This window comes from Bombus huntii, chromosome 2, assembly GCF_024542735.1.
Source record: "Bombus huntii isolate Logan2020A chromosome 2, iyBomHunt1.1, whole genome shotgun sequence".
NCBI lineage: Eukaryota > Metazoa > Arthropoda > Insecta > Hymenoptera > Apidae > Bombus > Bombus huntii.
Window position 1 is genome coordinate 21,872,707 of NC_066239.1, and position 27,997 is coordinate 21,900,703.

At 44.2% G+C, this 27,997-nt stretch overlaps 2 protein-coding genes across 2 annotated transcripts in view; one reads left to right on the plus strand and one right to left on the minus strand.

Moving 5' to 3' along the window:
* Positions 1–27,997, minus strand: part of LOC126878250 (dynein axonemal heavy chain 1-like) — a 55,352-nt gene that overhangs the window by 15,909 nt on the left and 11,446 nt on the right. Inside the window, 16 exon segments of the mRNA XM_050640838.1 lie at positions 11–226; positions 1,331–1,491; positions 1,600–1,762; positions 1,912–2,158; positions 2,160–2,309; positions 2,392–2,593; positions 3,544–3,697; positions 3,783–3,861; positions 4,242–4,481; positions 5,261–5,415; positions 25,512–25,603; positions 26,034–26,144; positions 26,240–26,402; positions 26,678–26,933; positions 27,092–27,205; positions 27,750–27,992. Of these exon segments, the coding sequence (XP_050496795.1) occupies positions 11–226; positions 1,331–1,491; positions 1,600–1,762; positions 1,912–2,158; positions 2,160–2,309; positions 2,392–2,593; positions 3,544–3,697; positions 3,783–3,861; positions 4,242–4,481; positions 5,261–5,415; positions 25,512–25,603; positions 26,034–26,144; positions 26,240–26,402; positions 26,678–26,933; positions 27,092–27,205; positions 27,750–27,992 (2,746 nt within the window).
* LOC126873088 (thyrotropin-releasing hormone receptor-like) lies at positions 6,205–22,541 on the plus strand. Its single transcript, XM_050633604.1, has 4 exons — positions 6,205–10,694; positions 19,062–19,260; positions 20,218–20,323; positions 20,597–22,541. Exons 1-4 carry the CDS (start codon positions 9,813–9,815, stop codon positions 20,820–20,822), a joined length of 1,413 nt encoding a protein of 470 aa, XP_050489561.1. The 5' UTR covers positions 6,205–9,812; the 3' UTR covers positions 20,823–22,541.

Genomic DNA, 27,997 nt, shown 5'->3' on the forward strand with positions numbered 1-27,997 from the left:
CTTTACCAACCTCTATTTTTGCCGGATTCATCATGAGCATTCCTTGGAACACTTTGCCGAGATCGCGAACGTTATAGGTATAATGAGACTTGTGAGGCGTCGGTAGCAACTGCTTGCATATAACGGTATATAAATCCAACGTCGAGTTCACAAAAGCGTCCAACATGTGCGCAAAGTGCGGCGTCACGGACAGCCAGGCATTTAGGATCGTTCCAAAGATGTGTCTCTAGCGTAAAAACGATCGGACGATTTTCGTATTTTTTCGTTAATTCGCGCTTTAAAATTCGTCGCTCGAACCAAGATCGCGACTCGGCTGAAAAACTTTCGCGCGTTTCTTCGTCAGAGATTACGAGACAGGTGGTTGGCTAAAATGCCAACTATTCGCGGCGACACGAACGTTCGTCCTTCTTCGATACGTCCAACGAATGGATCTCTGGAACGGCAAATAAGGAGCGAACGCGTACAATTCGAAAGAATCGTCAAACAGGATACGCGACTCCTACGTATATGGTCGTACTTGGACGTTTAATTCGCTCACTCGTCGTTCTTCGTTACTTTTCTCTTGCACGAGCTACGCTTTCGAAAACGCAGCACGGAGATTTTCCACGTTTTTATGGAGAACAGTTGCATACCTGACACGTATAAGTACACTCCCCGAATAGAAGGTAACGCGTGCCCGTGTCGACCTTGCCCGATCCGACCAATTTAAAACGTACACCAGGGGAAGAAACAGATTGGAACGGGGGCTGATGGTTATGGCCACTCGTTACTAGCGAAATCGGTGATCAAGATAAATTATGGCAGGCAGTGGCACGACTTACGACGACTAATTGCAGCGAGCACGAGGGAGAGGACAAATAGAGGCAGGCACCGGCGATACTTTGTCTCTTTCACGAGCCACGATTATTCGTTGTGGGCGTGGATCGACGACTCGATGGAATAAAACCGGATAAACGTCGAGGAAAATGAACGCGACTCGGCTGTGGTGGAACTTACCCATGGAAGTCAGCCATCGGCGTTTAAGGGGTTTCACGCACCTAGCACTTGGGGTGGCTGTATCGAAAAATCGATTTTACGGTCGCTTTTGTTCCAACATACGGTCGGAACGGTCGAACAACGCCAGGAAAATTCCTATTTCCGATAGAATCTTCGTTCGTCCGATTAATCGAGATCCCGTTAATCGAGAGCGTAACACGTCGAGACGTTAAAACTTTCAACGCCAGACGTTAATCGTTCTCCGTTTGGTCTGGTTTCTTAATTACTTCCGGCTGTCTATGCGACGCGGTCACTGTAATCGTTAACCGGCTGAAAAGCGTCGTTTAAGTATTACCTTAGCGTCGTCTTCCATTTCCGGGAATGCAATGAAATGAAAGTGTCGCAACAGTCTGTCGGTTATTGGATTTCTACCGCCACCGGGCGGTCCCATCGCACCGACGAAATTGACATCCTCTATCCGGCTGAACGAACCGATCTCCTTCCGGTCGTACCATCCTGAAATATTTTCATTCCCGCGGCTCGATTCGCGTAACAATCGCCGAACGCGCTAAATGTCTCGCTCGGTTCGTCGAAACACAGTAAATTACGTTTCAAACGAATTACCTCGAAAGTCCATGAATTGTCGCAGCAATTCGATAGGAGGCTGAGCACCGTACGTGTCAAGAGCGGGCATGTTCAAATCGTCGATGAAGAAGATTTGCTGTCGAAGCAACGGTGGCCCGTACACGTCTTTACGCCTTTTCGTCAATTTCTCGTCGATCAAATCCTTTTTATCGCAACCGCGAAATAGTTTCTTTAGTTGGACATTTTGAATTTCGGATAAAAGAACCCGGCTATTTCCCGATTTAACGTTAAATTTTCGTACCGCATATTCTTTACGTCGTTTCGCGTCGGAAAGTACGACCTATCCCATACCTGAGTCTGATTCGCGCTAGTTCTGGCAGAGAAGGTGATAAAGTCGCAAATAAACTTCTTCGGCATGTTCCTCGAAAGTTTCGCCGTTACGGTCAGAGTCTTTCCACTTCCGGTTGGCCCGACACACAGAGGGTTCGAGTTGTTGATCAACAGATAGCCGATCAGTGTCGCGCTTCTTACGCTGTCCATCGTCGGTATTTCCATGTCTATTGTCGCGATCGTAACGAAATGATTACACGCGGACCAAGTATCTTTATTTTACCACGTTTCGCTGTTTACCGGCAAACTTCATCTCTGGCGTGATGCTGATCGTAGCCACGTCGTCCAACCATTTGCACCATCTCGGTGCGACTGGTTCTTGGCCGTCGATCGGATCGGTAAAGCCTCCGTCGTGCAATCTACGGCGAACAATCGTCATTGAAACGGAAAAAACGAGGCAAAGGGAAGAGAGAGAACGATCGGTTCGATAAAGATGTACACCTGTAATCGAACACCAGACCATCGTCGGGAAACGGCAAACAATGGCGATTGTCCTTTTGCACTTTTCTCGTCCACTCGTTGAATATCAGACGACCGTTATAGTCGCTGGTAGCACCGAGACTCCAGACTGCAGCGAAAGCTGCCCAAGGTGACAGCAGACCGGCTGCAACGATACTATCGTCGTCTCCAAAGTGGCGACTGACTTTCGCCCGATAAACCCGACAAACCCGACAAGCCCGACAAACCCGACAAACCCGACAAACCCGACAAACCTGATAAACGCGATTAGTCGTTGCAAGATCGATCTACTTTCGTCGTTACATGTTCGTCGTCCTGGCGGTAATTATGCTCCCTCGTAATTTATCTTTTTTAGCCACGAGGGGTTCCAAGGTTACCGATTTCGTAACGCTCGTACGCTTAATCCTACGCCAACCAACTTTCCTATCGTTCGCTACAGAGATTTATCAAGCTTATCGCGTGCTTTCTCACGGAATATCTAATAGGTCGCGCAGAGATTCCAGAAATGAAAATATCTCGTCCCGCTACTTTCCACAAAATCGAACGAAATCGGACACGTAACGTAATGCTCGTTTAAAATATAGTCGCTCGGTGAAAATTTCGACGATATTAACCGATATTGCCGATTTCAGCTAAGGTTTCGTACGTACGGTAGGTGGAGGCGTATCTTTGCTTTCCTTGGTCGAAACAACAACGCGATAAAATCCCTGCGATAAAGAGAACAACATAGGATAAAAAAGTTTTCACGTTAAATGCGTTTTCGCCGCGTTTCCGTTATTTATGCCACGCTAACTCCGGTTTCTCGTTACATTAGTAACGGTCGTAGGTAGCATCGTGTAGCTTGTAGGCGGTAGACGCAACGTACGTAGAATGTGTTATGTGGCAGATAGTGGTAGAGTCTACGAATGGTACGTCATAGATAGCGGCAAACTAGTAACTATTCCACGGTTCTACGCACTGTTCTAGCATCGCGATGTCCACAATTTTCCCTTTTAACGCTAAATTAAACGCTAGAAATAAGCAAAGTTAGAAAAAAGACAAAAACGGTTAAATGTATTTCAGGGGAATTCTTACGGATAAGTTGTTGGAAACTGGCACTCGGCGGAGGTTTCCCGTCTCGACCAGCCATCGGACCAATCCGAAAGTTCATCAAGTTTATGTAGGACTGTACCATCCCGGAATCGACGGTGTTTACGATTTCTCGTAGATCGTTGCGTAAAACTTTCAGCCCGGGAAATAAAAACTGCCTGGTTAATTCGGCGATTTCGTCCACGTATTCCGACATATTCTGTAATTATGCGGTTACGTGCTAGCTACAACGCGTGTAAGTTTCGATCAGTCGTTCGAATGTTGCTTATCCGTAGACCGCTTACTTTCGGTAATCGTCTTAACCAGCAATTAACCAGGGGATCGAGACCTAAACCTTCCGGTTCCATATACACCATGCCGCATCTGACCATCAGGGTAAAGATTAAAATCCTCGAATTATCATCGCTACGCGACTAACCAGCTAGCGCTTTTTAACCATCTTTTACCCATCTTTTTACGCTTTTTAATATAAATGAATAAATATATAGGATGAGAATAAACGTAAATCCAAATACGAACGTAAACACGTTTGTTTTTTCTTTCTTTCGTTGGTTCGCGTTGAGCGACGCTCGATCGAGGCTCGTCCACGTTCCGATTATATCGTACGTACTCGTGCGTTCGTATATCGGCCTATCGTCGTTTATCGCGTTAACGATCGAAAAGAGTCGTTAATCAAAGTTACGATTTACATCGGTTATTCGGTTCTATCAACGATCCATCGATGAATTATTTTGCGAATTAACCTTGAAACCGTAGCCGGCGAAGCGACCCTCAGGTCGGCTACTTCGAACATCATCGTCATCGTGGGCAGAATCTTCATTATTTCACCGGACGTTAGACAAAGTTTCTTATTGTCGTCTAACACGGTGTTCATGTTCTCGATCCACAGCGCATCGACAGGTCCGTCGAAAACGTACCAACGTTTGTTCGAGTCGTCCGCGGCTATTCCAGCTCTGAGCAACGTTGAGAAAATTCCATCGGTCCTAAGAAAATGCATTTCCTTTTAGTTCTCTCGACTATAAGCGCCACTTTCCAACGGTAACGACTTCTATGGCGGCGGCATGCCGAAAATTCGAACGTAAAACATGACACGCACGGAAAGAAGTTTGTTCGCACTGCGACGCAATTTCCACGGAAGAGAATTTTTCTTCCAATATTTTCGCCTGTTTGTTCAAGCTCGAACAGACGAGCTCGCGGTAAACGGCAATCTCCGTTGTTTGTTTAAAATAGAAAAAATCGCGTTGCGCGATCCGCGTACTCGCCGAATATATGTCCGATACGTTCTCTGAAATGGCGTTTTCATGCAACAAAAATACGCGGTAGCGCGAAACTGATTCTTTCGATGAATTTCGCATTTTTACGAAATTGCCCCTAAACTAGTTGCACGATCAGTCGCACGACGAGAAATAGCTTTCGCATTGGCATTCGAAAAACACGACCGACTGTAAAAAGGTTCGTCTATACTTAAGTAAAAGTAAAGTTTGTCGTATAAGCAAACGCTTGGTATAACACAGCGTCGAAATAATCGATAATACGAAAAGGCTAATAATATTTATAGAGGATATAGGCGTACCGCGTTTAAATTCCGGATGCCCGGCATCTTTCCGATTACACAGCTACCGATATTCGCAAACCCTTGTTCGATATTCCGCCTTGCTAAGAGCGATATTTCTTTCGCACGCATGTACGCGCGATACAGCTCTCAAAGAGGCGGGAAACGTTGTTCGATCCGTTATCCCGGTTTCACTCGTCATTCACTCACCATTCACGCGTGTTGAGATCGTATTCGCCGTACAGCTGACCCATCGTAATTGATTTTGGATTCAACACATGCGTGATCACAGTCGCGAATGGTTTGCCGCTTGGCTGTAGCTGTCCCTTCAGTTTCGTGCACGCTTCCTTCAGAACCTCGTAGCACTGCGACAAACGCGAAAAGCACGTTAGCGTCGAAGCGTTAAAAGAAAATCTATCGATCAATTTCGTCGTTTCGTCATATCGCGTTACTTTCTCGCGTTACTTTCTCGCGTTACTTTCTCGCGTTATTCGGAGCAGCGCGGCTGGTCGAGGAAGGAAGATATTTCGTTTAATTGGACGCAAGCGACTGCAACAAGGCGTAACGAAACGAACCAAGATACGCTTCTTTCTCCACTTCCAGGATATTGTATCTTCTATCTGTCATATCGATAAGTATACCTATATACGCAGAGAACCAAGTGCTTGAACGATCAGATCCAAAAAAAATATTATTTCAGCTCTTTTATACGTAGCGACGATAGCAATAATAATACAGTTTGAAACAAATAAATATAAAGTACGTATGAGTACGCGAAGATACGCACGTTGTATAAGGATTCTTATAGGTGGCTCCGTCCAATCGAAAACAGCGTAGCATTTCGCAAGCTGCACGATCCGGGTTAATTAAGTTCGCAACGAGTCAGACCTCGATACAGGCAAATACGGGAAAATTGCGCAAAATGCCTGGTCAGAGATGCATAGGATTAAAAATAAGGTCCTTCTTCGGACGTTAAAGTATCTTTGCCGGTAATTTCCAGCGAAAAGAACGTTCCGTGTGTGTAACGACCTTACACGGTCCATTCGATGCGAAACGAGGAAGCGCGCGATGGTCCGCTTTATCGAATTTCGAATATTGCAATGGAAAAACTTTCGAATCGAGAGAGAGAGAGAGAGAGAGAGAGAGAGTAGTAGCGTGGTTGCTTGGTTGCGCGTCGACTCGTTTCACTGCAAGTTGGTCCGTTATGATACGTGTATACTACTTTGCCAGATGTCGCCTATCGCTCGGCGAGACGTAATTTTCGTTTCGTACGAGTTGCTCGATCCGCCATAAGACGTACGCATTTACGTCGGTATCGAGATTCAAAGTGATCGCACCTGCGACAATTTGCTTGGAAAGCCTGGAATCCTGTACAATTCGGACCACGATTTTCTCATTCTACGTATCGTTAGTTTACGTTTTAGGTTTTCAATGACATACCGTATCCGCGACCGATAGAAGGCAAGCCAAGGTCGGAGAACGCGTGAATCGCGCGAACGAACGGATGTCGCGCGTCGTGGCGTCGGATGCCGCTGGCACGGCGTCGCGTGGTTGCGTCGTTGCGTCGTCGCGTCGTCCAACGGCCCCCCGAGAGAGCTTGCGAAGCGCATGCGAAGGAATTCGATGGGCGGCAAACTCGTCGAAACCGTGAATCGTGTTTCCAGTTTATCCGACGTCGTTTCTCGTTGCACGACGCTCCGATACCGCCGCTCTCGTCGACCGTTTCTCCTCGAAATATATCGCGCCACATGAAAAACCTAGATTACTTCGTTGAACCATATAATTGCCATTAATTTAATCACGTTCTAAGACAAAAAGAAAAAAAAAAAAAAAAGAAAAGAAAGAAAAGAACAAAACCGTATTTCAGTGATTTCGAGGCAAACGAAAGATCTCAGTCTTCTCGTCATACGTATAATATAACGATATACAGAATTTGTACGTTCGATCGAAAATCCACGTGTAATTTAAAATCAAATTCCGCTTCTATCGGCGATAGATTTAAACGGCGACGGTTTCGATCAAGTACACAAGCTAGCGAATGAAAAATATTATTATCAAACAGCCGAACGTTTGCTCGTACTCGTCGATGCAATGGTAAAAGACGATACATGGTAGGTAAAAGTAGCAATTCGATCAACATCGATGAAATCGAGACCGACCTGCGACAGATCCGAACGAGTCGTTGAACGTACGAACGGCCGCGTCATACACCGCGTCGAGATCGACCACCGAGTCGAATAATTAAAATATCGCGGGATCCTATAAAAATGACAGGATCCAGGATCAGACGCTATCCTAGCCTTGGTGAATCGAACGACGCGTTAGATCCTCCGTGTGTACGGAAATGAAGCAAAACCGCCTTTTTTTTTTCTCTTCGAATTTCTATCGACACGCTTGTTGGAACGTTGTCGAAACTCGTACGAACCAAGATGATTACGACGCGTTCAACGTTCGATAAAACGCCGCAGAAAACTCTCAGAGAATAGGGGGAGAAAATCTGCAATTTCGAAACTACTTTCACGAAAAGAAAAAAAAAGGAAGAAAAGAAGAAAAGTAGGCGGGTTATGTGTATTCCGATGAAATTTTCGATTCGCAATCGTGTGCGAATATCCCGGACGACGGATAATATCGCGAAGTGGAATTTACACGAAGCTGTAATCGGTTAGCTTCCTGCACGATTCTCTCTCTCTCTCTCTCTCTCTCTCAACGAGAAGAACTGGAACGCCGTTGGCTCGGGAAAGAAGAGAAACAAGCATCGAAACGGAAAAGTTGATCCACGAGACAGGAATAACGCGGAAACAACTTGGCCCGGAAGAAAGGAATTTCAAGTCTGCCGGCGATAAAGGTTGGAAAGCGGGCCGAACGAGTCCGTTCGGAGTAAAAAGTGCAACGCGTAAAATAGAAAAGAACGTAAGCAGAAAAAAGACGAAACGTTGAAAGAAACGAACTGGCGCTGCTCGGCCAGTGTTCGCGCAAACTTGCGAATCGCTCGAACAGAGAAAGCTGTCGCTGTTGACTCTCGAGAGATTTCGTCGGATACGAAGATAGTTTTCCGTAACTAACGGCAGGCTATCCGATCGATACTCGTCTCCTTCAGTTGCATTCCACTTTCAGGTATTGGCGCATCCAGCGGCGCGATCGCGCTTATCTTACCATTCCACGGAAACCGACTCGATCGTCGAACGACGACCATCCGAACGACCACTCGGACTCGCTGGAATTCATCGAGCGACACGCGTATTCCGATCGCACCGACCATCGTCTTCCGTGCTCTGTAGCGCACGGAAACGAAAGCGACGCTCTATTTTATGGTAATTAGATAGAGGCGGAGATAAGGTTTCGTAGGCCGCTCGAAAAAATACGCAGCGTGATATACGGAGGGCGTAGGATATCTTGGAACGAACTATTTTCGTGACTACTTGGTCGCTCGTCGACAGACTCCGAAAGGCGAACACGCTGAAACGCCACAGGCCTCGAAGAACCTTTCGGACCAGACCACCGATCTTTCTTCCACGATCTAGATCCAAATTACCAGAGATTACCTCGCGGCCACTTTTTTAAACATTCCGCGATATCGAGACGAAGATCCGTTGGTGAAATTCTGAGGCGGTTATTTCCCATCGGCGAATTCCGAATTTGCGAACGCGATGCATATCGAAGGCCGACTAGTCGTCGGTTGACCAATTACTCGCTAAAACGTTGTCCGTGTCGATTGGAAGGATCGAGAGACCTGTCGCGGTATCCGGCGATACAATCGCGGATACGCCAGTTTGGTGGAATAATCGAAAGATTTCAGAGATCTAAGAATATCAAAGTAAATCGATCCGTGCCACACGTACGCCACCAGTTAGAAACATTCCGTGTTTATTGACATTGTGTGGGATTTAAATCTACGAACGAAACGAGAGGAATATTTTTTTTCAACAGCTAGTTGGAAACACTTGTCACTCGTTCGCCAGTTCTGAATCGAACGTTCTGAACCGAATTTACCTCCGCACGAGTGGACAGATATTTATAATATTTCCTACTTTCACGAACAAACAAACGGACGACCGTCGAGAGAATGGACGAAGAATTCGAGGAATTTCAGGAAATATTAAACGTTACTGAAAACCGTCGATCGATATCCGAGAAGAACTCGAACCAACAAGTTTAAGAAACACCTTATATTCCTTCTTATATTCGAAATTGGACGATCCGTTGTCGTCGAAAGTCGAATGTTTTCGATCCGATCGTTCATCCTGCCCCAGCTTCCGTTATTACGCGAATCGTCTCCGTGAATTTAATCAACTTTTCTCGTTAGATTTACCTTATCGTCGTGCAAGATCGTCGTGACACGATACTGGCAGAAAAACGCGCAAGAATGCTAACTAAAAGAGTAACCAAGGTAATCTCACGCGGACATAGCGCTCCCGATAGTATTCCGAACTTACGTTGAATCTCTCGGCAAGCTGGATAATTCGTTGGTTGGAGATAATCAGGAAAATTGGTTAGTCGCGATCAGTTGTTGGAATATCGTCGGACCGATAAAAATTTCGAGTCGGTCGGCGAGCGAAATTTTTAAACGACGAACCGATAACGGAGAGACGGGATCGTCGGATCTTGCGATCGGTGTTGCGAAAACTCGAGCGAAGATCGCGAGTGAAAATAGAAAATGGAAATCGAGGCCGCTTCGAATCTTTCGTAGAGAATCTTTCGAGGCAGATCGGCGCGTTTTATGGAAAATAAGAGAGGAAAGAGATACAGGTAAAGAGAAGGAAACATGTTGTCCGTCGCGTCCACGTACAATCTACGTACGAGATGCGGCGTTCAGGACTCCTCGAGCGTAGACGTATCTGCACGTTCCCGACGGTCCGCCGCCACCCCAACCACGTGGGTCAATTTGACGCATTACGGTTACAGAAACAGAAGCTTCGATTCGAGCCTAGATTTCGAGGAGAAACCGATAGAAGCTTGTCACGCTCTATACTTTCTACTGGATTTCTTTCATCAGTACTACATTCCCTCCATCATTTTGCTAGGCTTGGTAGGCAATCTGTTGTCCTGCGTCGTCTTTCTAAACACACATCTGAGAATACGAAGCTCCAGCTATTACCTGGCCGCCCTGGCCACCGCCGACTTTGGCTTCTTAGTCACTTTGCTTTTAGTTTGGTTGAACAACACGCTAGGATGGAAGGTGTTCAATAAAGAGGGTTGGTGCGAAACGTTGGTCTATGTGAGCGCCGTTTGCAGCTCTTTGAGCGTCTGGTTAATCGTTGCGTTCACGGTGGAGAGATTCATAGCTGTTCAGTACCCTCTGCACAGACCTCATATATGCACTATAGCCAGGGCAAAGACCATCGTGCTGGTGTTGGTGATCTTGGCTTTGGCCAGTCATTCCTACTCCTTCGTCACGGCCGGAGTGATCAACAGGGACGGTGAGGATTATTGCGATCTGAAGGTCGAATACTTGGAGACGATGAAGATAATCAGCATAATCGACAGCATCGCCAGTCTAATCGCGCCGCTCGTACTCATCATCGTCATGAACACTATGATCATGAGGAACTTGTTGAGGTTCAGCAGGCGATTCAAGCAGTCTTCGACCACGTCCACGGACTACCCGAGCAGAGAACAGTCGGACATCAATCTGAATCAGATTCCGGTGAGTGAAAATCGTCCGACGAGACGAGACGGTTATCGAGAGATTAGACCGTTACGTACCGCGATTACGCGATAAACTTAGTAAATTAGGTTTCCATTGTACGTCGTACGTACGCGTAGGTCGCGCCAAGCAAACCGATCGACTCTAGTAACTCTAGTAAGGTCGTTTGATCCGGGCAAACTCGAACGTTAATACGAAATCGATGCTAAACGTTAAACATCGATAATTATCGGTCACACGTACGAACGGTAACTACGCGACCGGCGCCGCCGCCACGTACATCGGCTACAATTTATCCCACGCTTCCGTCTTCTTTCGTAAAAATAATTCGCTCTGAAAGTCGAGTATTTAAGCATTCAAGTATCTAAGTTTGGCTTTTACCAGACCGTCGCCGATCGCGTTATAACTCGCGACGTTTCATCCTTTTCCATCTCGTTACGATCATTTACCCGATCGTAAGAACGTACATCGTTTCACTTTCATCCTACGAACTTGGCTTTTCATCGGACCGCGCGTCGATCGTACAAAATTATTCTTAATATCGTTCGATTTCGACTCGATCCAAGCCTGTTTTATATTATTCGTAATAGGAAAGTCAAAGGGAACCGGTTCTATCGCGAGAAACGACGATATTCCGACCAATCTGCACAGACTGTAACGATCGAAATATACTCGAAACGTCGTCCTAAACGTTCCGAACCTATCTTCGACCTACTCTTCGAGTCTGTGCGTTGGCACGCACGTTGGCATCGTTACCATTCTCGACGCGGTTCTTTTTTACGAAAGCCGTTCGCTCGAACAAAGAATCACGCGAGTACGGAAAATATCAAGTTTACGTTTAAAACGGTTTTTCGCTCGCGAAAGCGCCACAGCTTCTTGGTTAACTTTCCCTTTCGAGAAAAACGTTTGACACGCGCGCGCGTATTTCCAGCGACCAGCGACGAATCGAACGAGAAAAAAGGCGACGCCCTCTCATCGTCTCGTTCAAAGATTCGACGGTTAATGGACGTCGCTATTTTCAATGCACGCCGTCTTCGCGCTTGGCTTCGGTCTCGTAACTGGACTGTATTTTTGTTTTTCTTGCGTGCAAGACAAACATCGGCGGTGAAATGCACGCTTAGAAACGTTTCCCTCGGGCTCCACTTGTTTTTCGAAAGAAGCTCGAACGTTCGAGTTATTTTTTCTAATCCGGCACGATGATGTTCGAATAATGTGGTTCGCTAACCTAAACGTTTCCCGTGGATTAAGTGTTCCGACCGAAGACATTTATTTAGACACATAAAATCCCAATCGGACCAGAGGATCGTGCGTATACAGAGGGAGCAATATATTACACGGTAGCCACGATAGGTGCCAACTTGGACCGGCTGTCTCAAATCGATTTTCTCCTTCTCAACGCAAATGTGTTTTCAATCGCTCAGAACCTAACGAATACGCATATATCTTCCTCTTAAATTTGCTCGATCCTTTCGAACCTTTTACTTCTCCTACCTTTCGCTTACAATCGGCAGACATCTATACTATATACTAAACTATATTATAGGCTGAAATTAGAAAGGAGAACGAGATTAACTCGTATCCTCCGATGTATCTGATCCTAGACGTTAACGCGACTTTTTATTATCGTTAACGGGCAGTCAAACGGTACACGATTCGCGTATTTATTACCTTTGCTGTTTCTTTCGTTCGAAAATATGTATTTGACGCGTTCTTCGTTCGAGCCATTTATCCGTGCCAATTTATCCGTCCACGGAAAACATAGATCGAATTGCGTTAAATTATATCGATTCGATCTGACAACACGGCCAACAACGACTAAAAACAGAGAAACTCGTTATAACTTTGCAACGAGCAAACCAACGCAAACGTCGAGTTTCGCAATAGCGTATAGCCAGAAAAATTAGATTGGTTCGAGTCTATGAACTTTCGACGAATCGTCGCGTCGCTACACGCAAAACGTTGTTCCGAATTGCCGCGTCTCTAAAGGACGCTACTTCAACGTTATGTAAACTTCGAGATAGTCTGCCGCGTTTTCGGTAATTTAGATTTTACACGCGTGAGTGAACACGTGTACATACGCGCGAACGAACGTATCGCGAATTCCGAAAATAGTCGATCCGTTCGACCGATCCGATCCGACTGTGGCTTGTAAAAACGTTCGCGACAGAACGGCGTTTCTAACGTTCGTTCGATTCGAATCTTCCAATTTATAGCTACGTCTGCTAAATCGAATGGATCGCGTAGAACACATACGAATAACCTCGTCAGAGTTTAAAAGCGTTGGCAAGCATTAGGTAGCTTAGGTTGGCATCGGGTTAACGTACGTTCGCGATGCTACGTATCCCGAATTCGATCCATCTTTGTCCGTTTTTCCTCCGTTTTTCCTCCGTTTTCATCCGTTCGCGGACGCGTCTAGCCAATAAACGGGCTAACGACGTAACAGGCAGATTCATCACCGGTGCTTTCGCAAAGTTCTACGCGATACGATTATTTAACGCTGTGCGATTTACGATTCGATACGCGAGATATTGCGTGCAATTGACCGTAGTCTTAAAATGTAACTATAAACGACTCATAAAAAATATATATATATATATATATATATATATTCGTGTCACGCATCGTATGTAAGCGAAATTTTATCCATCTTTAGCCGTTATAAATGTATAACGTGCCATCGCGGAGCGCCGAACGAATAATAACAAGGAATCTTGCGTGGACGTAATCCGGCAACAGAGTGTGATAAAGCTGAGAGAGTAGCGTGAACTTGATTCAACGTCCAACGATACTTTGTTATCGCAATAGGACGGAAAGAAGGACAGGGAAATACGGATACGGAAAAGAGGAAGAATAAAAGAGAGAAAAAAGACGGCGGTCCGTTCTGGACCTGGTAACGCGCATAGCAGCAAAGGCGGCTGACAAACCAACGCGTACCTTGCAATTAGATTCAGGGACGCGACGGAGAGCAAGTAAAAAGACGTATTTGCGATGAAAGGGTGGTAACTGGGCTGGCTAGACGAGCATTTTACGACAATTCCACGTTGATTCGCGTCTCTTTGGCTATCTATCTACTTTGACGTAAGTAGAGACCCGGTATAAATCAAATCTTTTTATCTTTCACGCGTATATAAGACGAACCGTCGATTTAGACGATTTATCCAGCGTACGGTAGTTGCATATTCCACCTGAGCTCTGCCAGACGTACTCTGTTTGCTCGTCCTTGTCGTCGATACACAATTATCTCGTTGAAATTTTCAACGTTTCATTTTGCCGAAGCATCGGCTAGGAACGGTGAATTCAGCGTTTCGTATTTTCTCGGAAATTCATATAAAAAGTAATTCTCTTCGATATGGTTAACTAGACACGGCGCAACTTGATATCGTTCGAGCCAGAAACGCTACGGACTTTTCGAGCCAACTGTAATTTTCGATATAGCCAACGTACGCAAAAACCGCGTATATGTGTGTGTGTGTGTGTGTGTGTGTGCGTGCGTGTATCGGAGAAAAAGATCGAGGATTTAGGAGGGCAGACGAATGGAAAATCAAACTTCTTTCGAAAGAAGAACTTTTCGAAAGGTAATAGAATGAAAAAATGAGAGGCGTAGCGTTCTTCGAGGAGTGGCGGGTTTTCCAACTAATTAGGTCGTAATGAAAGGAACGAAGGAAAACGATCACACGAAGGCATAACTGTTTCTAGGTGGTTTAAATATATGTACGATATCGCCGCAAGTAAATTAAGGTGTCACGAAAGACGTTGTTCTCGCATGCGAAATTTTATTGCCGTTTGCGACACGGAATCATCGGCGCCGAACCAAACGCAACGACGATCGATCACCGATACGAAACAGAATGGCATAATTGCTTCTCGAGTTCTCGTTGATTTTTTCCCCCTCTGGTCTCGTCTTCCGGTGGTCGGTAACCGCGAATCAGCTATTTTCGATCAACGTATAAATATCTTCGGCTTGCGTAATCGTCGCCATTCATCTTTGCGGAGTTTTCGATCGCTCGGCTACGATATACGTCGATCTGCGTCGTTTTGCTCCGTAACCGGATCGAAACGTCCTTCCGTACAACGAACCACGCTGCCACGATCGTTCGAAGATGCGAATTTAACGACAGCGAATCGCCCCCATCTCTATGGATATTCTCTGATTCGATATTCGAGCGTAAACGGCGATTGCTCGGCACGACGGTACACTTTCATTCGTCAATTTGTCTTTTATAATAGTTCGCTTGTCTTCGACGGTACGACGAATCAATGGTAGGTGGATGCATGGGGGCGGGAACGGTGCCGAATGAATCGTTAAACGATTTTATTCTTCGCCGCAACGCGCACTGATATTCGTTCAAACGCGATAGCCTCTTCCCATCCTACCTCTGCCAATGTCGCGATAAATCTGTCATTGGCAGAACATTATCGAGTGCTTCTCGATAAATAAACGGGGCGTAGCCACGTGACTCGTATTATTACACACAGAAATGAAAAAGCCGTCGACGACGAAACGAAATTGCCTTTTCAAAAACTGCTAATTAATCGCGTTCTTAAACACGGTTTCTTTTAATTTGGTTCGTTTTCTGAAACGCAGGCTTCCCCCAACGAAACGTTGCCTCGAATATCAAAGCTTTCTTTCTTCGATATTCAAAGTATTACAGGCGTGTGCGTGTGCGTGTGCGTGTGCGTGTGCGTGTGCGTGTGCGTATGCGTGTGCGAGAAATATTCGCTACAAATGAAACGCGTTAAATTCGAAACTCACGGAATCAGTAATTTCGCGTTAATCGCATCGATTATCTGACTATTGACTTTATCGTTACGTTAAAGCACGTAATATATTTTGTATTACGCGAACGTAACGTAGGATTAAAGAATCGTACGGAGCGTTTTGCTATATCGGTTAACGGAATAATCAAAACGAAAGCAACGAAACGAATGGTTTAGGACGCGTGACGCACGATGTATTAAGATCGAGACGACGACCGCTCGTACGTTGCACGAGTACTTACAATCGCAACACCGTTTTATCGACCCTGAAGCAAAGTTAACTCGACGATCCGAACGTACTGCGTATGTGTATGTGTATGTGTATGTGTATGCGTACGCGTACGCGTACGCGTACGTTTCGTGTCAACTCTGTCGGCGATTAAATCGTATTTAACCGTATTTAGGTTACATCGGACTCTGGCGTTTAAATGAAATTACAGCGTGTCAGTGCGTCGGAAACGTGGACTGCTTAACGAATGGCTGCTGACGAGTTTGTCGATCGACCAACCGACCAAAATCTATCGAACGATAGAAACTTGGGAGAATGAGAGCAACGGCTGTCAGGAAACAACGCTAACAACGATCTCGGTCGACGTTTTGTTAAATGGAAATCGAGAAACTGGCAGAAGCATCGATCGTTGAGACGTATTACGCGACGGTTTAGCTTGCGAATATAACGTTGTCGTAACGAGACGACAAATGGAATCGATTGGACGACAGGAGCGTGACGTCGCGTGATGTCGCGTCAGGTCGCGACGACCGTGTGCATCTTCATCGTGGATATCGTGTTCCGTGCAATTTCGTTTCCCGCAAAGCTAATTCGAACCATCGAGGCGGAACTCGTTGAAAATGAAAAGAAGAAGAGCGCTTTTCTAGAGCGTGGTTCGTTGCCAAGCGCAAGAAACAGCAGGTTGTATTCGCGCGTGTCGTATCGGTGCTATTACGAAAACTCGAAGAATACGCTTTTCCTCTTCGAGCTTCCGTTTGTCGACCGAAAATCGTTCGTTCAAAGGTTTACGAACCAAATCTGCCCGTCTCTTTCACGATGTTCGAATCGATTCGTAAAAGAAAGAGTATCGCGCATTCGCTCGCCTAATTAATTTCGTTCCAAAGAAAAAATATCCGTAAAGCTTTCAGGTTGTTTCGATTGCCTTCGCGTTTTATAATCGTAACGATTCTCTTTCCTTTAACGGATAGGTATCCGTTATCGACCAGGCGATAAATTTTAATTCGCTTCCAACGAAATACGCTCGGCATGGGGAAAAGCGTACGAGGTGCCGGCGGTATAGCACTGAAATCTACGGTATTCATTAGCGACGTCACTACGGGAATTATAGTTTACGGACCCCTGCTATATTCCGTTCGACATAGTGTCACGCTTGCACCTCCTTATTCTCTTATCATAAATTATTCAAATATTCTGCGTTTCCAGGGTCACCCGATATACCGGCTCACTTTATCAACGCCACGCGCCGCTCTAGTCCAAGTGGGACGATGATCGAATCACGTATACTCGATACCCACACACTCTCGCAATCGATATTACCATGAAATCTGCATAAAGCTGGCTGATTTCACACTTTGCGTGCGCTTTTCCGTCGACTCTACCAACGATATCGCTTTTTTTTTAACGAGGCGCCTCTTTCGATAGACCGTGACCCGATAAGAAAAAAAAAAAAAAAAAGAAGAGGAGAAGGTGTTTGATCACGTTGGACGAATTTTGCGAGACTCGTACGTTTCGCGGTACTAAATTCTTCGTTCTATCGTTCACGAATCTGTTCTGGATTAACCGATCGAAGAAACCAACTCTTTTCCGTTCTTTCCTCCCAAAGAATCGATCATACCGCGATACACGACCAAATGACCGAGCGAAAGATCGCGACAAAACCGTTCGACGATTAATAAATACGATGCAAATTTGCGAAAAGAAAACGATGCAAATAAAGAGACGGTTCTTTCATTTTGAATTTCGGGATTCTTCTCGTCACGATAACGTTATAAAGCGTAAAGGGGAAGAAAAGCTGTTACAAGAAGCGGGGCTCTGTCGCGAGAAACTCTCATTTCACTTCACTTCATTCCTCGCGTTTGCATCTTTATTTTCTACCCTAATTGAAATTCTTCGTTCGAATCAAGCTCCCGTTTCGTACTTTTGCGAATATTCGTTTTAGACGGTTAAAGATAGGATGCCGTTTAATCGAACGACGCAATTTTCCGAACGATTCGCAAAGATCGAACGCGATGCTCGTTCCTCCGATCGATACGCAAACTCTGCTTACAGACTTATACGCTAGACGCGTAAGCGGCGAGTCGTGTCGTAACTCGACGACGATCGTCGTTTTCTCGGACAAAACGTTTGCCGATTCCACAGCTGCGATTTACGTCGAATAATCTAAAACGTTGTACAAAGATACGAGAGACTGTGACTTCGATGTTCGATCGTTCTCGGTGAAAATGCTACGATAGAAAGCGAATAAAGATGGACGCGTTTGAACGAAAACAATTCTTTTCTTTTCTACGACAGGGAAACACAATTTTCCCTCGCATTCTCCTTCGTCTCCTAGTCGACGAGACGATCAAGTCCATTCTCGCGATTCATCGTGATCGGGTGTAAATAACTTGGACGAGCCGTTGGTTAACCTACATTCTCCTCCCATCGTTCGGCCCGTTCGCGCGATATCGATATGCCCGTTCGAGTTGCAAATCGTTACTCGCGCTCGGAAACCATGCCACTTTTATCCACTTTTGTCCATAGCGTATTAGCAGCCAATGCCCGAATCTATGTGCGCGACAATTGCAAAAGTAATTCTGCTCGCTTTATTTCCTACTTTCTTTTCTTTATTCGCGCAAAGTTGCTGCCGTATCTTCGCTCGAAGCGGACTCGAAATAGAAGACGAATTTAATCCCGAATCGTGCGTACACCCTAAAAAATATCAGCATAAAATACACCATAAAATGGAATCGAATTCTCGGCCGATGACTATTCGCTCGAGATCAACCGAAATGTAACCGAAATTTAACCGAAATTTAACCGAAACCGTGGCAAAACGATTTTGCTTCGGATATAGCTCCGAGATAAATAAATTCGCGTTTCGATCGAGAGTTTGCCAACAACCGTACGTCGACCGTACCTTTGACGCAAATACCTCATTAGTCGTAATATCTATCGTTTAATCCGAAGCAAGGATAAGTTTTTCTCGTCGTACCGTTCGGCAGACAAAACAGCATTTAAGGTGATTATGATAGATGAGACACGCGTATCGCTTATTAGAGGATCGTGGTTAAGTAACGCGTTCGTGACCAGCATGGGAAACGATACGGTAGCCCATCTAACCATCCCGATAATAAGTAGGATAGCGTTTCAAGAAACTGATATCGTGGCTGAAAAATTATTGGCTTCCCGTGGACCTTTATTGCCAGCAGGTTGTCTCTCGTCGTAGCGGTGTCGCGTCGCTTAATCGAATCGGCTTTCTCCCCACCGTGTTGTCGCTTTTAATTCACGCGTACACGCCGGCGCAGCTCTAATTTTACTTTTCGCTACGTTTTAAAGCTACAAACGTCGCGTTAGTGAAATCGCTTTCATCGTTGGTAAAGTTGTTGGTCGGTTTTCAGAGTGCCGGCAGCAGCAACAACGGCGCTGGCGGCATTAATCTGGGACCAGTGGTCGGAGGCCGACGGCCACCTTCGCAGCAATCGTTTCACTCGTCCAAGAACAACCATTCTCATCACTCTCGGCATCAAACCACGTCCGCGCCGTCATCAACCCCACGAAACGCTTGTCAGTTACCCGAAATAGCAACTCGCTGTATACGTAAGTACACACATACGTGTATCCTTTGTGTCTACCCATGTGCAGATACGTAGAAAGCGAAGCATCTAAAACAGGCCAAACCACACGGTCGAATAACTCGCCTATTCTCTGCCAACTCTAGAATCAAGTCCGTGAAACGAAACTCGTCTCACGGTCTACGAAATTGGACGTCGATGTCGATGTCGATGGTCCGATCTGATTCGATCTCCTATTAAACGTCGTTAGTCCTGACTCTCCTAGGTCCGCTTCAAACGCAACTGGTGGTTTCATCGTGCGCGTTAGTAATTCAGTTTTATAGAAATCCGAGGAAAGAATTTTCAAGATGGATCCAAGCAGGGGCAGGCTGCTGCTTCTTTCTCTTTTAAGATTAACGATTAATAAGATCAACCGAGATGGAAATTCGTCGGACGAAGCGAGGTTCGTTCAACCTTAACTACGACAGCCGCGTAATACTTCGATTCTAGTAGCAAGCAAAATTTAGTCGAGTATGACGTTTTCATCGCTTTGGTGTTGTTATCGCGGAAAGGGACAGACTAGACTAGCGTAAAGCGAAACGGAACGAAAACGAATCGTGCGAACCGTAACGTTTCGTTAGGGCGACGAAAGATTGGATCGTTAAATTGGTCGGCCAAATTACCGACTGAACTACTGTCGGACGCTTTCAAGCCGTACGCCTCTATTCTTCTCGTGATTCGTTTACTTCGAAGAAATCGTCCGATTTTAGCGCATTTTTTAACCTTTCGATTCGTAGTCTCCGTACATGGATTCTGTTAAGGCCAGAGTAGGTTACGGATAGTTTACATTTCAAAAAAAAAAAAAAAAAAAAAAAAATAAATAAAAAGAAAGAAGGAAAAGCAAACAGAAGGCGAAACGAAAAGTCGAGTTATTCGAACGTCGTTGCGGAAATTCCCGGCCGCTCGCACCGCACTTGCGATACTTTTTCTTTCTCTGTTGCAGATATTAGATCGTCCTCGAGAAATCTCGTGTCGACGAGGAATCAACAGAGCATCACGAAAATGCTGCTTCTCATCAGCACCGTTTTCATTCTTCTCAATTTGCCGAGGTAAACGGTCATCTATCGATATATTCGATACGTTGATTTTTAATATCTTTGATATCTCGGTGAGAGCGATAACGTCTTCTACGTTACGCTCCACCATCGACGACCCACGATGAACGTTTTCTTTGCAATAAATACAAATTCATCGCGTTTGCTTTTGCTCGCGTTGCACATTCGCACATTCGCACATTCGCACATTCGCACGTTCCTATACGCGCTATTGTTCCGACAAGCTGGCAACTTCGATTTACCAGCAAGCAAACTCTCGTTTTCCAGCTACGTGATCCGATTGTGCGTATTCTTCTTCACGCTGGCCCGCAAGAACACGCCCGACCTGCTCTGGTGTTTGCAGCAGTTCTTCATGCTCCTCTATTACACCAACTTCAGCATCAATTTCTTATTGTACGCAATGTGCGGCATCACGTTTAGGCGTTGTCTGCAACAGTTGCTGCGCAAGATACTGAAAACCATGACCAGGTACCATTGCAACCTACGACGATAACGTATAGGAGCGACGGAAACGTTTTCGAGCAAATTCAAGTATACAACCACGGCGATCCCAATTGCGTCGCGCGACGCGCGACGCGCACCACCATTATGTTCGCCCGTTTCTCACCCTCGTTGTTACGTCGTCGTCGTCGTCGTCTTCGTAGCGCCGTTCGATTCGACCATCCGTTTACTTCGACGAGCAAAACGACGCGTGTAACGCGATCAAATATCCATGTTGAACCGCTTTGTTCCGCTGTCGGAGCTACTGAGCGTGAAAAGTCTGAGAAACGTTTGCGACTACGTTGCTCGATCGTGTAAGCGAGAAATGAAAATAGAAAATATTTACGAGTTTACGACGATTACCGGTTTTCATCTTTGCAAGATCTTTTGAAATTTCGAGTAAATGGTCGATCCTCGACGAAGGAGATTATGCGCGATTATGTGCGATTATATGCGATTACCGGTGATTTAAATAAGTCAAAGACCTACATATCCTATTCTATCCTATTCGAAACAGGATAAAAGGATATTTATATTAAAAGCAAAAGGATAAACTTGTAACTTTCAACGATCTCGACACCTCGGTTTAATACACGCGTATCTAGCATAGCATCCATCTTGGAACGTTGCATGGAAAAATTCGCAGACTCGCTGTAAAATTCGTTATTTCTATGTGGCATTTACTTGTATCGTGGAAACTACGTATCGATGATAGAAATTAGACAAATTATACGAAACTACAGGTGTATCGTTACGCTTTGTCAGTGCTCCGACGTTCGATCAAATTTCCCACTTGGAACGTTCGACCGAATTACCTATACGTAAGTAAACGATAAATGTCTCAACGTCTTCTAAACGTGTCTTTGTTTAAATTATAAATTATTTGTCTCGCACCGCTCAACAACCTCGTAAAATACCAACGAAACTTGAAAATTGTCGAGCGTTTAAAATTCAATGGCTACCTAATTACCTAATTACCTAATTACCTAATTACATAATTACTTAATTGTCTAATTACCTAATTACCGATAGAGTAAAACTCGGCGTAATCGATACGCGAACGAGCCGAGTTGGTTTATTAAACGAAAAGATTGCTCTGATATAATCGATCGTTCGGCAGGTAATTGGAACGAAACAGCTTCGTAAACATTATTATTACGAACAACGTCGATGTCTATCTCGAGGCAATTCTTGCACCCGCTGTATCGCGTAGAGTCGTTGACAAAACTGGCAAATCCGCGTTTCCGCTTTACATCGTATCGTATTATCGGATTTCTTCGATACTCGCGTATTGTAAACGCAAAGAAAGTTGACGCGAGTGCGATCGAATCGACGTAAATCGAATTTTTCAACTTTTATTCCATATCCATAGATATTTCGTGCGTACAGAATGTCTGAAAGATACGAGACAAATTCGCTTATACGAAATTCCCTACGATAAAGAAAACGTAAAACCGATATGTTTCTATTATCTTTGAAACAGCATTTTTTTAGTGAATTATGTGAATTATATACGTATAAATAGCGAAATACCTAGGTAATTGTTTTATTTTTTATATCGAGTTGTAGAAATCGTTTTCGCGTTGTTCGAAGGCTGGATTTCGAAGGAACAGCATATTTACCGATAATTAGCGTAAAAGGAATCGCTACTGTAAATATCTCGACTAACGACTAACCGTATAATTTAGATATAAGGTAAATATTTTTAAATATACCCAAGACACTGAAAAAATTGAAACTGATCTACTTTAATTACCTCGTCCCATGAGATCGGCGTACAAATACGTAACAAACGAAATTCCATATAGTTTTCTCGTTCTTTACGGAAAGTGGCCAGATAGTTACGGTTTCCTAACCGATCTCGTTTTGCGCAACTCCTCCCTGACATACGTACAACGTACGTCGATGTATCGCCTCTTCTTCCCGAGTTTCAACAGCATTCGTTTTAATACGTTAAATACGGTGGCCGTGGTGGTGATCCAATAGCGTAACACGGTGGTACGAGAATAACAACGATTTTAGTCGATTGGATTGGAAACGAGAAGAAATCGTTGACCTCGTGCCGACAGCATATTTCGAGGACATGGAAATCGGACAAACACAGGTAACTGTTTGGCAACTTTGGCCACAGAATTCCATAGAATCGGCAAGATTCTTCGGAGATTCGAGAGTGAAATTTATCGAGATTATCGAATGTTGTTTGAACAAACCGTTTGGTAGTGAAAATTCCTACAAAATTTTCTTCAACGTGATTAATTACGATTCTTCTATTTTCAGATAAATCTTAAATCGAATAATTAATTGAAATTGATCGATACAATTATAATAACAATTATTTTCAATCGATATTTACGCGATGTAATGGGAAATATATATAAAATAACATTTCAACAGAGCGTAAAGATAAGGATAAAGATAAGGAAGAAAAATTGTTACAAGTTTAACGCGATAACGATATTACAAGTAAGTCGAACGACCTCGTTAGTAAGTATAAACCTCGTATACGCATCCTCGTTTTCAATCATCTTCGATAATTCTACCAAAAAGATTCCATCTATCTTTCCTTTCGCATCGCGCACCATATTTATCAAACTTTCTCTTTCCCCCTGCGCCTTACGCCTTACTAAGAACGTCCTTACGCCGTATAAGCAAGTCTACCCATCCGAAAGATCGACGTGTCTAAAGATTCTTACGGCGAAGAAATAACGAAACGGGTTAGATCAACGGCTACCGATTTTCCCGCCCACGTTGGCAAACCGATGGCGAAAGTTCGTCGAATACGTGACAGTGCAGTCGAGTGGATCGCGCGAGAAAATTCCAACTAATCTTTGGACTTTGAGAGAAATCCGCGGTGGGATCAAAGTTGTATTATACGTAGCCTGTTGGAGAGGGCGAGTCTCGCGTAATCGATAGCACGGTATAATATCGCTAGATACGACTTACCGAAAACCGAAACGTGTCCCGATATACGTGTGCGTCGTGATAATTCAGACAAAAATTCATATTACATCGTTCTTTGCTTCGAACGCTAATTCAACCAACTGTTTTGTTCGTTTCGGCGATATTTCAACCTGTCTTTGTTACATTTACGACGAACCGAAAGAAATACGTGTTCCCGATACAGTCGCTTTACTCTGACTTTCTGACTGATTTTTCAAGAGGAAAAAGCGAACTTTTTGCAACAACGCTCTTCGATGTTATATCGTGATACAGCGATGCGTGTCATACTATCGGAGACTCTTTACGTAACTCAGGATCCATCCCTCGGTCGAGGCGGCCACTAGCTGTGCAAATATAGTTAATCGGGCCGCGATAATCCTAAGCGACTGTCATAAATTTGTATTTTACCGTTAGGACCGTTAATTCTTATAAAACGTATTCAAGTCGAGACGTTCCTTACGGTTGTTGTTGCTCCGTCGGGTTTTTCCTACGTTCAACGGTCGTTTCCAGCCGCAAGCGATCGGTGGTGGAGCGACCAACAATCAGCGATAGTTTTCCTCTGTGACAGCATGGTCACCGAACTTTGCTGATTTTCCGCACTTAGATCGGTCATCTATTTAACTTATATCTATACGTCCACGATTTGTCGGAATAATCAGTTCAACCAGCTCTATTGTCCTAAACGAAATAGGAGAACGATCGTTTCGTGGCGTCGATTATCTAATCGTAACGGGAATTTACGACTCCCGTTGGTGCGCTTCCTCGCGATCGTGTCTCTCCGCGAACGCTCCAACAACCTTATACATGCGATAATTTCAATTTAATCTTTTACAATATTTACTCCTCCATCGTACCGGATGTTAGACGAATCATGATGCAAACGTAGAATCACCAGCTGCCGTAATCAGCTTGATCACCGCCCGTTATAATCTTTTCGATAAATGCATTTTCATCGTTTCGACGAACACCGGTCACGTTCGCTAATCGTCGACACCGGTTCCATCGATCGTGCAAATTAACTTTCCAAACAACCAAACTATCGATTTGCCTTTCGCCTATCGCTTCGACAACGGCCCTTTATTCGCGCAACTGTGCATCACCTGTGCGCGATCGAATCTACTGTAATTTGTTCAGTGCCAAGTCACTTGGGGCGAAAGTTTCCCGATCGCCGCCCGACATCGCTGTACCGTTGCTGAAAATTGGACGCCCGACGAAGAAGACGTCAACGAAACGCGCGAGTTTGTCTAAAACTGACGAGTTTGGAAAAATATCCTTCGTAAGTTGGTAACACGTTCGTCTTTCTACGATATAAAGGATAGAAAGAAACGAGCAAATACAGAGACAAATTCTTTTAATCTTCAACCAACGAAATTTAATCTTTGTATTCTAACAGATCGCGTTGTAGCGGTTGCGGTTGCGCGTTATGATCGTTTCTTCGATTATTTTTCAAACACAACCCTCCTTTGGTACGCATATGTCGACGTTGATACAAAAAGATATCGAGGACAACTTGGATTTACCGAGATCACTTTCAAACGTTTAACGGATTAATAGCGTACATGGCGTACTTCGTGTCGATATATCGTATTTATTTAATCGAAGAACGTGGATGTAAAAAGAGCAGTCGAATCTAACGAAAAGTATCCTTGTAAATAGAAATATTGGATTACGGAGTTCGTATCTATAGAAGAATACCAACATCTTTGTAACGTAGTTACGAAAGAGAGTAGAAAAGTTCTTGCGAGTTTAGATAAACACTTACCCTTGTCTTGCCCGACCCGGTTGGACCAACCAGCATTAATCCGTGCCGCACCACAGTCGTCTCGTACAATTGGATAACTTTCTTCACGAACTCTGCAATCAAAAACGTCGACCATTTCGATCATCGCCTTATAGCACGTTCGGACACGGAGTTCTATCTAAGCCGGATCTTCTATCGAAAGATTCGGCTATTATGGGAAAACGTGTGGTCCAACTTTTAATTTTCATTTCGATTAACTTCCAGTTATTTGGATGACTGAATTATTTAGTAAAAGTTCTCAACTGTCAAAGAGTCGCTTGCGAGACAACGTCGATGCGAAGCAGCTTTTTCACCAAGAACATCTCGAAAAAGAATATCACAAAGAATGTATAGAATTCGAAATAACGTGATAACGTAATAACGTAATAACGATTAATAGAGTTTAGTGAAACGAGAAATAACATTTTTGATCATTTCGAACGCTGGAGTAAACTGTGACGATCCGAACACTAACGAAACGAAACATGTACATATTTAGCATACCGTTGACTTCTTCTAGGCCCATCCTCGCAATCGCTGCACGAATTTGCGTTTCCAATACTCCGTGGTCTACGTGTTTCTCCTCCAAACGTGGAAATAAATCAGACACGATACCTAATTAAACGAAGGAGACAAGGAAAAAATTGTGCTATTACAGCGTCAGAGATTTTCGAGAACTTGCGAAAGGAAAAGAAATTATAGGAAATTACCGTTGAACAGCGTCAAATCATCTTTTAAGAACTTGGGAACGTTCACATCTCGCAAAGCACGTAAACAGATCTGCTGTTCGTTTAAATCTTTCTGTTCCCTTTTTAAATTTCCTGCCACGGCGATCACCGTCTTCACTGCTCGCATTCCGAAATCATAATGATCCTTGGTAAAAATATTTATTTCTCAGCGAAAATGTTTAACTCGTCAACTGTACGTAGAACAAAAAGATACCGCCATTCTATCCACCAAATCGAGCAAACGCAATTTCCAACTACTAACGCGATGGTAAAATAAATTGAGAAAGTGCCGTGAACTCGAATACCTCGTTCTTTAACCGACTTAAAATATCGATATTTTGAGTTAAAATATCGATCGGCGATCGGAAAACGAATCGTTTAATAATTAAATACGCGTTAAACATCTTGAGAATAACGTACCTGTGTGCTCAATTGTTCCGAGCTCAATTTAAACGTAGTCGTTATTTTGCCCGCCAAAACTTTCGCCTCGGAAAAACCGTACGAAAATAATGAAATTTCAGCGATCAGCGAATAGTCTGGTACCATCATAGCCACAGGACGGAACAAGGCTTTCAAGTTGTCCGGTAATTCCGTCCTACCCGCGTAACCAGGATTCATAGTGATGAATACCGCGCACGATGTCTTCAGTACGATTTCATCCCCTTCGAAGATGAATCTGAAAAACATCGCGAACAATTAGCGTCTTCTCCGCGTCGTATAACGTGCAACGTTCATCGAAATGAAAGCCATACTCCTCGTTATTATCGTATTATCCATTTAAAACTATATTAAGGAAAATTCGTGTCAGTTGTAGCTGATATCATAGACACTCACGTGTCCATTCGCATTTGTTGCGCTTGCTGGATCGTCATGATCTGCTGGGCAATCACGGACAGCACCTCGATATCTATTCTGTTGAATTCATCGAAACATGCCCATGCACCTGCACTGCGGTGGTTATATTCGAGATAAAACGAATAAATGGCAGATAAATAAAGATCGTTGTCGAGATAATGAACGATAATTAAAATGGATAAATGAAATGGTTAAAGGGTTTCGCAGAAATTACTTCAATTCAACATTCATGACACAAACATCTTTGTGAATCGAATCCGATGAAATGAAATTTCCGTTTAATTAAATTTAAATTCAATTTATAAAATTAATTGGAGTATCAGCGTGGTCGCGTGTCACGGGGTTAACATACGAAACGAAGATACCATTTGGTCTTCCATTTTTAACGTATTTTTAATTTACAAAACTCAATAACACTGAGCAGATACTAATCTGTACTGACGATAACGTAGAAATATTAATTTATCGTTGAACGTACGCTGGCATTTGTAATTTTAACATACAGTGCATCTACTCGAACCTGTAGACGATACTACGATACGTGACACGTGGAAAAAGTCAAAAGCGATGAAAAGTGAGAAAAAGGAGAAACGCGAAGAATTGATACAACGAAAAGGTCGGACAAGTCAGAGATTACCTTGCGAGACCTTTGAAGAACTTTCCCATCGACATAAAGTCCAACTGATCGGAACAATTGAACACTACACACTGTATGGCGAACGCTTTGGCGAGATCCTTGGTGGTTTCCGTTTTGCCCGTTCCGGCGGGGCCAGCTGGAGCACCGCCGAATTTCAAGTGCAACGCCCCAGTTAGCGTCAAGTAACATCGATCGGTCAGAGGGGTGATGACGAGTCTTCCAGTGTTACCCAGATATTCGTACCTTCG